General features: G+C 34.2%; 2 protein-coding genes and 1 pseudogene across 5 annotated transcripts; 2 read left to right on the plus strand and 1 right to left on the minus strand.

Annotated features, from left to right (window-relative positions):
- The first annotated feature begins 248 nt into the window (after positions 1 to 248).
- Positions 249 to 4,991, plus strand: LOC139843423 (probable receptor-like protein kinase At2g47060). Of its 4 annotated transcripts, XM_071833502.1 has the most exons (5): positions 249 to 498; positions 608 to 1,879; positions 2,174 to 3,131; positions 3,948 to 4,005; positions 4,175 to 4,991. In XM_071833502.1, the coding sequence occupies exons 2-3, from the start codon at positions 935 to 937 to the stop codon at positions 2,492 to 2,494; spliced, it is 1,266 nt and encodes a 421-aa protein (XP_071689603.1). In that variant the 5' UTR covers positions 249 to 498; positions 608 to 934; the 3' UTR covers positions 2,495 to 3,131; positions 3,948 to 4,005; positions 4,175 to 4,991. The 4 variants fall into 4 exon arrangements, with proteins under 4 accessions (XP_071689603.1, XP_071689600.1, XP_071689601.1 ...); XM_071833499.1 differs by lacking the exon at positions 3,948 to 4,005; XM_071833500.1 differs by lacking the exon at positions 3,948 to 4,005 and having other exon boundaries at positions 611 to 1,879.
- Positions 2,572 to 4,648, plus strand: LOC139841523 (LRR receptor kinase SERK2-like). The gene is made up of 3 exons (XM_071831735.1): positions 2,572 to 2,597; positions 2,744 to 3,131; positions 4,175 to 4,648. The coding sequence occupies exons 1-3, from the start codon at positions 2,572 to 2,574 to the stop codon at positions 4,646 to 4,648; spliced, it is 888 nt and encodes a 295-aa protein (XP_071687836.1).
- A 4,232-nt stretch (positions 4,992 to 9,223) lies between the features above and the next one.
- Positions 9,224 to 12,492, minus strand: LOC139843668 (uncharacterized; annotated as a pseudogene).
- Between the last annotated feature and the right edge of the window lie 645 nt (positions 12,493 to 13,137).

Genomic DNA, 13,137 nt, shown 5'->3' on the forward strand with positions numbered 1-13,137 from the left:
TTTTTTGTAAGTTTTAAAACTTTTAAGTTTTTTATTATAATAATAATAATAATAATAATAATAATAATAATTTTAGTATTAGTATTAGTATTAGTATTAGTATTAGTATTAATATTAGTATTAGTAGTATAACCTAAAATAAAATAAAATAAAATACTGGTTAGAGAGTCCCAACATTTACACTTTACATTCCACTACATATGAAATTATCATCGCAGTCTCTTCAAGTGGCATACAACTTTTGTGTGTGTGTGTGTGAGAGAGAGAGAGAAACAAACAAACAGTGTACTTGGATGCTCCTAGAACTATCCCTGATTTTCATTAGTTCAATTTCTTCAAAAATCAACATATAATACTTTTTCACAGTTTTTCCCTAAATTAAAGATCGATCAATATCAATACCGATATCTGTTGATCTAGTCGGAGAATCCGCACGTTGTTTAGCCGGAGATTGGCTCTGCCGCTTCAGCTGCTCGCTTCACCACTCATACTCATCAGGTACGCTCAAGTTACAGTAACAATTTCTCTTTTTCAAGACTACAAGGTATAATTTTTAAAATCCGTGTTTAATTTTGTAATTGAAATGATTTTTGTGATTCATACACAGTAGGGTTATTTATTGATGAAGCAGCAAGAATTTAATGACTTTGGAGAAAGGATGATGAGGGTAATCATGTGTTAAAAGGAATCAGCTGAATGGGGAGTAGTATGGTTTTGGAGGTGACCGAATAATCCATCCAGAAAGCCATTTCAATAATTTAAGTCACAAGTAAACACGTTCACTTTCTGACCGAATAAGCTTGCCAGTCAACTCAGTCCGTTAATACGCAAGTAAACAGGCCCCACCAAGTAAAAAAAAAATAAAAAATCCTGCATTATAACATCGGTTTGGGCTTATTATTTAGCTACTAAAGCCAATTAATTATCTGGGATCATGTCATCTTTATTGGAAGAACTTGATTACTTACGAATCCCGTATGCTGATATCAAAGCTGCTACCAATAACTTTAACACCAGAAACATGATCCAAAGATTTCAGTTTAGAATAGATGAAATGCTAATAGTTGGCGAGAGTGGATATGGGAGATATGATGTCTACAAAGGGGAACTATTTCGGTTTGGAAGAAGGATCCATATTATTATAGAAGATATTGGGTATATCCCAGAAGAAGTGCTCTTGAAACGGGTCTCAGTTCTTTCTCGTTTTAAGCATAAAAATATTCCCTCTTTTGTTGGGTTTTTTTATGAGAAGTACATGGGCGGTTACTTAGTTAGTGAGTGTGAATTTATAGAAAGTCTCGAACAAATACTAAGTATCGCATCTTATCCAGAGTTCAGCTCAAAATATTGTTTAGACATCCGTGAAAACCTTACATGTTACCACATGTTGCAAATATGTTTGGGTGTTGCCCGAGCCTTGAGTCATATCCATGATTGTCATGCCATACACGGTGCTTTCAACAGCTATAGAATTCTTTTAGATAAAGATTTTGAGGCCAAGGTTGTTGGTCTTATTAAGATCCCTGGAAGTTCTCCTAGTATTAGACATACCTGCTACATTGATCCAGTGTCTGAAAGGACCGATACTTTGACACTGAAAAGTGATGTGTATTCTTTCGGTGTTGTTTTGATTGACTTGTTTTGTCAGCGGCTCGCACATCAGCTCCGGCACCGTCTGGATTTTCCGAAGTTTCACGAAATCAAGTATACAGACTTTGATGATAATATATGCAAACAAATGAACTCAAAAGCATTGACCATTTTGTTTGGAACGCTTAAAAAATGCTTGAATTATGAATGTGAAGAGCGCCCAGACATGGCTGACGTTGTTCAACAACTTGAGGAAGCTTCATTTCTTCAATGGAAACATGAAAATCCGGTAAGCCCGCCATTTTGATTTGTATACTTTTCTTCCTGTTGTTCTGTGTTATTAGATGGGCATATCCGGATCCAGAATATGAATGAATAATTAATAAAGTTTTGAGAGAAAAATGACTTGTCTTTTTTAACCAATCAATTATGTGCATAATACCCTCGTTTTTGTTACATATTTAGTGGTGAAAATTAGTTCCAAACTGGCTAAGCCCAACATTTGGTTCATTATCGTCCTATCTAGCACTTTAGCACTTGAAAGCTACATGACTCGTATTCTTTTTGTTACTAATTGTTACAGGAAATCAAGATTGGACTTGATGATGTGAAGTTAGCCACTGAGAATTTTACTGAAAAATACCTTATTGGATCTGGTGGATATGGTAAGGTGTATAAAGCTAAACTTCCCATTCATGATCCTTTCATTCCTAAGAAACACCACACTGTAGCAATAAAACATATCTTAAAAGATGAAAATGGGCAAGGTAGACAAGGATTCTTTCAAGAAATTGAAATGCTTCGTAGGTGTAACCATCCCAACATAGTGTCACTTATCGACTATTGTGATGAAGATTCTGAATTGATCCTTGTATATGAGTTTTGTTCCAAATGGTTCACTTGATGATTATTTGGAAGGCAAAAAGAAAGAAACTTATCTTAACTGGGTTCATCGGATTAAAATTTGCCTTGATATTGCACATGGGTTGGATTATCTACACACAAAGGTGAGTGATGACGAAAGGATAATACATCGTGATATCAAAAGTGCCAACATATTATTGGGAACGAATTGGGAGGCCAAGATTGCTGACTTTGGGCTCTCCAAGTTCTACCGTGTGAATCAATTGACGAGCACTATCGTGACAGATAGAATTGCAGGCACTGATGTGTACTTGGATCCTGAATATTCAAAGACGGGTAAATTAAAAAAGCAATCAGACATATACTCATTCGGAGTTGTTTTATTCGAAATATTCTCTGGAACATTGGCCCATGAAAAGTTTTACACCGACGAAAATAACAAGGGACTTGCAGCAGTAGCACGGAAGCGTTTCTCCGAGGGAACACTAATGGAAATAGTAGACCCAAAAGTAATGGAAGAAGCTGAGGAACGCTGTTTTGGTCTAAAGGTAGGAGCTAATCGAGAGTCTCTGGAAGCATTTTTAAATATTGCAATTCAATGTTTAGCAGAAACTCAAGTGGAGCGACCAAAACTGACAGATATCACTAAGGAACTTGAAATTGCATTAAACCTTCAAGTAAGTCAATGCTTTAAATCCAATACAACAATTATTTTCTCTGTATGCTTGGCTTTAAACAATAAGTCAATAATTCTTTTTTATGTTAAAGTTGATAAAATAGTTAAACAATTGAAATATGACCGGTGTAATCAATACCTTTTCTAGAAAATGGTTAAGCATACAAAGCTAACACTAAATTATGGGCTCTAATCTCACAAAAAGAAAGTTGATGTTAGACCGGTAAAGTGCATGGATTATTACCGTTATTAAATTTATTATGTATTACTATATTTGTCTGTTGTATCAGTATCGGTTTTGGATCTTGTTTGAACTTCGAACCCGTTTATTTACATAACTATTTTTTTGCCAATAAAATAAAAATGTTATTTGCCTATTTGGATCCCTGGTAGAAGGTCTTTTTAAACGTATAAGATGAAGGTTTAGAGAATGGTCCAGATGCTTTCATTCAAATTTCAGAACTTAAACTGATAACCCTATATTTTAAAACTTTTTGCAATGATGATCTTTAAATTATAGATCATTATAGTTTTTGTTAAATTATATATGATTTTCGATAATGAACAAGCAACAGTGAGTTAATGTATAAGCTTTCATACACTTTAAAACGACAAAGAAAAACTTCTAAATTGTAAAGGTTCAAACTAAACATTAACGAGAAGTTATTGGTGGTAAGTAGCAAAATATCATTTATAGTCATATGAAATTTTTTTTTTTGATTTAAAAAAAATTTAGTATTTAATAAGTATAAACTATAAACTAATCATCTAAACCTAACCAACTTACAACATATTTATCTTTATGTAAAATTTCAAGGTGGGCATTTCTATGGAAGTAACATGGAGGTGGATTTTGTTAATTATGTATACATAATGTAAGTCAACAAATACTCACATTTTGAAACACTTGCATATATTAAAAGAAATGAAAAGCTTGCAAGTTTTCTCTATATGGTATCTTTACTTTTCGTAGAATTCGTTACATTGCCATATAATAAAAACTTGAGTAAATGATCATGTTATCAAGTATCCCATGGTTCACAGGAAAAGCGCAAGGACATTCTTAAATTTTCACTTGAGGGCATACAATTGGGCACCGAAAACTTTAGTGAAAAAAATTTCATCAAAAAGGAAGGATTTGGGATGTTATATCGAGGGGAAGTTCCAAATGACATTGGATGTAAAGTTCCAGTCATTTTAAAGGTCACCAAATCTTCAGAAGAAAATAATTTTCTAAGAGAGCTTGAAATCCTCTTCGGGCATAAACATGAAAATATTATCGGCGTTGTTGGTTATTGCAAGGAAAAGGATGATAAAATTATCGTTTATGAAAATGCATATAACCTAAATACTCTCAATAGCCAAGTGAATGATGTTAGTCTTACATGGATAAAAAGACTTGAGATATGCGTAGGCATTGCAAATGGGTTAAAATTTCTTCATAAAGGTTTTGCAAGACAACAATCGGTTGTACATAGAGACATTAAAAGTGTTAATATCGTACTAAATGAAGATTGACTCCAAAAATATGTGGGTTTGGGTTTTCTTTGATAATTCGTAAAAGTCAAGAGATGGAATATTTCGTCAATGATGTTCCTAGGTCACCCGACTATTGTGATTCCGTGTATTGTGATCCCGTCTACTGGAAAACTGGCTTTTTAACTAAAGAATCTGATATTTATTCCTTTGGTGTGGTTTTATTTGAGATGTTAAGTGGAACACTTGCATGTGTAAAGGATTTTAGAGAATCTAAGCAATTTCAAGACTTCTTAGTTGATGAGATTGTTTTAGAGGGTATTAAGGAACAAATTAAAGCCAAATCGCTAGCTGCATTTGGAAGGATTGCCTGTCAATGCTTGCATGAAAATGACATGAAAAGCCAGAAAAACGACCTAAAGCGGATGAAGTATATATGCAACTCAAGAAAGCATTAGATATCCAAGTAAGATTTCACAATTTACAATTTTTCCATATTTTAACGAATTAAAATGACAGTCATAATTTCTAAATAAAATTGGAACTATCTAGAATTAAATTAAACATACAAAAAGTGCTTACAAATTTTAACGTGATGTATTTAGTAACAAATCTTTTTAGGTGTTGAGCGATAGATTGATTGTCAAAAAAGATTTGTATTCGATGAAACTCGAAGAAGGAGGTAATGTGAGTGACCATATCGACACCTTTAATTGCTTACAAATTTTAACGTGATGTATTTAGTAACAAATCTTTTTAGGTGTTGAGCGATAGATTGATTGTCAAAAAAGATTTGTATTCGATGAAACTCGAAGAAGGAGGTAATGTGAGTGACCATATCGACACCTTTAATCGATTAGTTTCGAAGTTGTCCGATACAAATGAGATTATGAAAGAAGAGGACTTGGCACTATATATGTTGTCATCATTATCCAAATCGTACAAACGATTTGTGGATGATATGTTAACAGGAATCACCAGTTTGAAACTTAAAGACGTGCTTGAGAAGTTAGGCGACAAGAACTAAATAAACGAGAGCTCTTATGTGTGAAGATCCATTAGCTATACAGGTTCTCAGAATTGTTTTTAAATTTTCAATGAGACAGCTTGATTATTCTAAGTGATTGTTATTAAAGTTAAATTTGCTGCAAGTATTTTTTTGTGCACATTTTTTCGTAGATAAATACAGAAACGCAGATGAGTGATTGTAGTCAAACCACATACCTCAATAAGAGAAATATGAATACTAAATGCAAAGCAGGTAAGTGCTTAGTGGCATTACACATACACGCCAGCAAATGTGGTTAGTGGTTACATGGTAGACCTGTTATTATTTTGACGTAATCATCTTTTGTCAGCCACCTCTGAACATCATGATCTCTGATGCTCATGTAAATCAAAAGCCAGAAAACAAACATGTAGTTAATGATCGGACAGTTTAACAGAGAGCTATGAATTTTCGAAATTGATTTTGTTTTGGAGAGATTTTTCTATGCAAACTTTTATATTGGAGGGCAATCTGAAGCAGTCCAATTATTTTCATGTTTAGAACATAAGTTGACTATGTTGACTTTTTGTCAAAAAGTCAAAGATCGAGATTTGTTTGAGATTCATGATTTCGAGATTCAGGTATAGTTTTCAAAATCGATATCTAAATTTAAATTGCGTTTAATTTGAAGTTTAGACTGAGGATTTACGCATGAATTTTGCTTGTACCCGTTCGTTCCTTGATCTTCTCAAGTAGGCATTGAATTAAGCAATTTCTAATGAATGATGTAGAATACTAATGATTCATGGAGTGATTGTTCATCATTGGATAGGTTTAATTTGGCTTTATTTGAAGTTTTTGATCAAAGACTTTCTTGAAAATTTCATGAGATTATGTTATTTTTAGGTATTAAAATACGTTACAATCAAATTAATGAATGTTTTAGAACAATTGTGTCAGTTAATCTCCTGTTAATTAAGAAATTTGATGAATTTCTGGAAATTTCATTTCAAATGTTCTTGAGGAGTTCTTGGGGCTCAAATTGATATTCAAACATAATTTGTTGTTATATCTGAATCACTGAAGTTTCGGTGTGTTTTTTATTTTCTCGAAAAATTCATTTAACATACTTTTGCCGGAAATTACAATTCCATAACCAACTCTAACAAACTACCACAAAAATCGGACACAAGGTTGAGCCAAACCCAAAAACCTTAGGTCACTTTGTTTGATCTGTATACTTGGTCACATGCACTACTTAGCTCAGTCAATTGTCCTAACTACAACTCTCGATAACCGGTCATCAGGCAAACCAAGGTTCAACCAAAAAGCAATCACAAAATCTAAAGCGCCGTTTGGTTGAAACTTGAAAGATTGGTTTTCGAATGAATGAAATGTGTCAAGGGAATTAGAATTCGAAGGAATTGGAATCTAAAGGAATTGAAATTCGAAAGAATTGGAATTGATAAATTCCATGTAATATGAAAAGATTGTGCTTTTTTATTTACAAGAAATGAAATTGAATTCCATTTTAGAAAATAATTAAAAAGTTATACAAAAAGTTTTAGGTTTTAAATTTTCGATTTCATTTTTAGACTTGCATTTCGGTTTTAGATTCGCTAACCGAAAACGCGTGGCAAAAAGGCGCGTCAAAAAGCGCAGCGAAATACCGCAGCTAAAACGCACGTCGGAAAACGTTCGGTGGAAACCCCGGGCTGAAACGCCGGGGCGAAGAGCGTCACGATAAGCGAGTCGACACGCGCGTCGAAAAAAAACGCCGTGCCGCGGAAGCAAGCGAGAACGCGCCTCGAAAAATGCGCCTCGAGAACGCACTTCAAAACAGGTCGTCGAAAACGCGCGTCAAAATGAACAAAAAATATAAATGTAAATATTTGAGGTTGTTTTAATATTTCATAGATTTAATGTTGAAGAAATCCAAAACCACCAACATCCTGAAGGAATATATATTCCGTAGATGAAGAAATCTCAAGATTTCAAAGAATTTGATTTCTTCCTAAATATGTCAACTAAACGGAGCGGTGTAAGAAAATTAAATTGCAATTCCATCAAATTCCCATGAGATTACGTGAACCAAGGGGGGCCTAAGTTTCTCGGGAAATCAAAACTCACGAGAATTTATTCTCGAAAACTGAATCAAATCAAATCATAAAACTAGCTTCTCGGTGATTTCCACAATCAACTCATATCGCATTTCGATTTCTCAAGAATTTAACAAGAAAATTTTCTCGGTAAATCAAGCTCCCGAGAAATAATTCTTGAAAAAGGTGTAATTGTGACTTGTAAGGTTACCGAAACCGTGTTGGAAAATAACCGGATACCAAGTTACGGGCATTAGTTCTAAATTTAAACCATTCTGAAAATTAAGTTCTTTCTTGATTGGAGTATCAGATTACAACTTAGACTAATACAGCAAGCAAATTGATAAAGATTTATCTTTAGTGAATATACAAGCCTCAAAGCTTCCACGACATTCTGAATGAAGATCATCAAGACACCAAATGTGCATCAATGATGATTTCAGCATGTCTAAAGAATCCTAAACTTTAAATCTTCGAATAAGTCATCAAATAATTGTAGATTAAACGAAACATCAATCAACGATCATGAACGAGTATGTCATCAAAGGAGAAAGATTATAAAGACCATAAAGTTCAAGACCATAGCTCATTCTACATTCAACCTTAGAAAGCTCATTCTACGTTCAACCTCTGAAAGAGATATAGAGATAATCCATAATAACTCACATCTATCTAGGGGAGGTTGTTAGGGTTATGATCATTAAAATATGCCTTTGTGATGGGATTAAGTCTTTGTAAGGGAGCTTTAAACACATGTTCCCCACCTTTATTTCATACAACTTACACCCCTAACATATAGTAAAATATCTAAACCTACCCACACGCACCATTATCTTTCAAACTCTCCCCAAGCTTCCATTCACCATTGATGGAACCTAAGCTAGTAGATTACAGAGTTTCCTAATTACACAATCGAATTGTAATCATAAGTAATCAATCGACTATTGATAATTTATATGATTACATTTCCGTATTACAATCTTCATATTGTTCATACTTAGATTCATATATATGTGATATGATACTCAGAAACTGCATGTCACCATACAAACTGCAGTTCCTCAACAGATTTAGATTCAAATTGAGAATTTTTGAAACCAAAAACAAAACCGAATTCAAATTCGATTTTCCTCGATCCAAAAACCAACTTTCAAATTCAGTTTGGTTTTTTCGGTTTCTTTTGGATTCGACATTCGGTATAAACAGTTTTAAACCAAATATTGAACATCCCTACGGCAGCTAGAAAGTGACGGTAGAAGATGAAGATCACACTCATTATTGTTAAAAGATTTATATCCTAGAGAGAGAGAGAGAGAGAGAGAGAGAGAGAGAGAGAGAGAGAGAGAGAGAGAGAGAGAGAGAGAGGAAGTGAAATCTAAGGAAAATTGGCCAAAATAGACTTTTAAAGCATTATTCAATTTCATTGCTTGGTTACTTCTGACTCCCTATTAAACCTAGAGGAGAACTTTGAGCCAAATCGAATCAAATGAGAACATTAATGAGCCAAATTACTTTCATTTAAAACTGTGGTTTAAGAACTTCGTGATTCTGCCATGTTTAATTGTAACAAACATATGCAATGTGCTTAGTTTCATCCTCTATGCGCACAGAAGACAAAAATAAATTGAAAAAAAAAAATCAACAGGGAAATAGTTTCTTGCCTGAACTCCCTTTGGCCTTTATACATCCAAAAGTGGTCAGTTGTATGTAATCCGGGTTGGGGTACAACCACCACAAAGGCACAAAGGCACAAAATCACCCCCAATACATTCGTTTATTAGGGCTTTGAAGTGCAAATATGCATACACGCCCTCCAAAACCCTCAAGTTCAACAGACCGAGAGATGTAGCTTATTCGGGAGAAGTTAATACGGTTCTTGATGAACTACACTTAAAAAAGATCAGCTAGCTTCATTTGGTTTGGGGATCTTCTTATATTCATTGTTGTTTATGTCAACACTCTGCTGCAAAGCCTTCAACCAAAACAACCCATTAATAAGCTTCACAAATATATATGTTTGTGAAATCGAAGGTTCGGACAGGTTGGGTAATATGCAGAAATTAGTTCGAGCATAACGAGTCAGGATCGGCTGGGCTATCCACAAACACTTTCAAGCATTTTTGTTTTAAATATATGAGCATATAACTGTTGAATTACAAAGATGATCTAAATCTAAACATTCATAAAAAGTGACTTCATATTTTTATGCATATGAATACAATTTAGTTCACTTTCACCTGCTTGATCTATTTCCTTATATGGACAGAAGATTTTTTTACCCATTTATAGTGTAAAGATGAAACATTACCCAAAACGGCCAATTTGTGTAAACATGGGTCAAGCCACAACCTATAGTATATAAAGGATTAGTTTATAGAATGTCGTATCACCTTTAGCTCCTCCTCAAGAGATAGGTTTTTGGGCTTGTAAGCTTCAACCGGTCCCGTTCTTGAAAGAGCTTTTTTTTTGTTTCAAGAATCTCCCACTCTTGGTCGTCTTTCACCTTAGCTATATCTTTGCTGAAGTACAAATATTGACATCGCTAAATACAAACTAACTGAATGAAAGCAAGAGAATTAAAGCAAGAGAATGTCACTAGCAAACTCCCATTTTGTTGATACGATGAGTAACACGATTATTTAATTTTTAAGCAAGAGAAGTTTTAGCAAACGATGACTTACCTGCCCTGCAAGAGATGACCAAGCCCAAGTGCTCCAAAAATAGTGAGTGAGATCATAGGAAGCCCGTATCTAATAAATGGCCCTTTTCTTCCCCATCTTTTGAACCCTGAAGCTGAATTTTGAACTTTACCAACATTTGTAGCTCCATGTTTATTAGCTTTATCAGTTTGATCCATAGTTGTTCCAACTGTTGTCATCCTTAGATACTGCAAAGTGGCATGAACTGTAATGGCGTGATGAAACATGATGCTCAATGTCAGAAGATCATATTAATCAAATTTTGGCAAGCTACAAAACTCTAATAGGAGCACTCAAATGGTCATAATAGAACATAATGGACCAAATACATATATCCACAAGCAAAGACACAACACTTACAAGGAAAAGAGCAGATTCTAGAAGGGCACTAGGTTGAAACCATAAATTGGTAGGTAAAGCGGTTTAACTAGTAGTGTACATACCAAATATCAGAAGTAACCCCATTGTAGGCTTACTTGCATAAGAACTTGTTTCCATTTTAGTCCAAAATCAACTATTTCGATTTCAGGGTGGTTCCCGAGCCTAATAGTGGTAAATGAAATCATGTTTATAAGAAAATTGATAGTTCAAAAGAAAATAGCATCATTGAAAATCAAGTTAAAAGTTCATAACCTGGATCAGTTACTCGCGCGTCAAGTCTTGAAATATAGAAATCAATTTAATAAATCATCTTCACAAAACTTTAGAGACTCAAAATCTCTTTCAGTCAGATAATGGATTATTACATATAAAGTATAAACCATACATATTTGGTTACTAAGAAAGCACACAAGCTGTTTGTTAATATGCCAATGAGAAATTTATAATTGTAGACCAACTGTAAGAAGCTCACAACCAGTAAGCATCATTATACATAAACCTTACCATCTTTGTACAAAAAGTTATAATAATAAATAAAATAAGAGCCCTAATCATGTAACCAATATTACATCTATGCACTAGCAAGAAATTATTAAACTACAGCGCAAAGCATATAAGTATTGATTTAGTTATTGAAAGACTCAAATCAATTTTTTTTTTTTTTTTTTTTTTTTGGCAAAAATCAGAAATTAAATAAATATGAATTTTCACAAAAATGTGTAAAAGCATCAAACACAAACTGCATCACATGGATTTACAATTAGAATTATCCATGCAATTCGACACATATAATCTAGCATACATAAAACTAACTTACAGGAAACATATTAAAATCCATAAACTTGTAGCAACACACCTTAAAACACATATCCCTTCTGCCACAGAGCATATTATGTCCACCTAAAGCATCCATAATACAGCATCCGCCTTGCTGTTATGACTAACAATTGAATTATCATGCCCATCAATGTTTGAATTCGTCTTACCTCATACCGAACCAACACTTTTTGAAACCCAACATCCTAAGCTACTATCCCATCTTCAATTATTAAAAACCTTTTATAAAGGGTACTTTATAAATCCACATTAACCTTCTACATTTTTTTTTTACCATGTCCTTTTTACTACTACAAAATATGCCATACATTTCCATCCCATATACAGCAACACATATCCCTTTCCATAAATCTTTTAGATTTCCAGGAGACACTGAATCACCTTAAATTGTATTTCGAATTTACAAATCAAGACACTCATCCTACGCCCTTTATCACTGTTCCCGAGAACTCTCGTAATCCACGTGGCGATTTTCATTGTTTTGATTTAGATGGACGTTCTTCGCTATCAAACATCCCTTCTAAAAACTTACCAAAAACCCCATCGTTCTTCACCTTTTGATTATTCTTAGGGTTTAATAACTTCCCAGTTACCTTAATTGGTTTTCAATTAGAGACAACATATTGAAATTCACGTGAGTTCTCATCGTCTTCGATAGACCTATCATCCGAATTAGCGTCCACCTCATCATTAAATTCTCTATATTTTTGCTTCTTTCTTTTATGACCTCTCGAAGCACTCCTGTGTGCAGTAACATTCGACTCTTTTTTTGCAAGCGTCTTCGCTTTTAAGGAATTTTTCTTGTACAACGCACACGAAGATCTGCAATCTAAGGTGGGGCATGGATGCAAATCCTGTTTATCGTGTGTGAATCTTGCTGCGTGAAAGAAACTCGGTTCTGTTGGCAGCTCAACATTGAAATTATTATTATCAAGTGCAGACCCATGTTCATTGGGCTTAAGAGGAGACTTGGAACATGTATTGACCAAGGGTTTAATGGGCTTGACCACCAACGAGACGTTAGGAAGTACAGAATTGAAATTCTTAGGAGCAGAAGATATAATGGGCTTATTTGTTGAAGACCCGTTATTATTCTTATTACATGAAATGGGCCTGTTTGCATTAGGGGAACCAAACGAAGCTTTGGTGGCTTGTGCAGAAAGGTCAAGGTTAACAATAAAGTTTGTCTCTTCAACCAATAAAGTAATTGGTGTGTCCACTAGGGGGAACCAATAGGATTTTTAGAATATCTCACCTCTGTATGATCCTCATAAGCGTGTACTGTCTCAACCCCTTTAAAGTTACTTTCCAAATTTACTTTGAGGTTAGATGGTACTTTCTTTACAAAAAGACTGCCTTCAGTTACCCTGCATGGAACACTTGTTCACTTTTTCTTTAAGACAGAAACCTTGTATTTTTCATAAACATCAAGGTTCAAGTTTTGGTTGGAAAGTGCACTAATACTCCCTGGACTCAAGCTCTTGCCCGTTTGAAAATTAGACATTTCAAATTTTGAAAATAAGTCCA

This window comes from Rutidosis leptorrhynchoides, chromosome 4 (assembly GCF_046630445.1).
Source record: "Rutidosis leptorrhynchoides isolate AG116_Rl617_1_P2 chromosome 4, CSIRO_AGI_Rlap_v1, whole genome shotgun sequence".
NCBI lineage: Eukaryota > Viridiplantae > Streptophyta > Magnoliopsida > Asterales > Asteraceae > Rutidosis > Rutidosis leptorrhynchoides.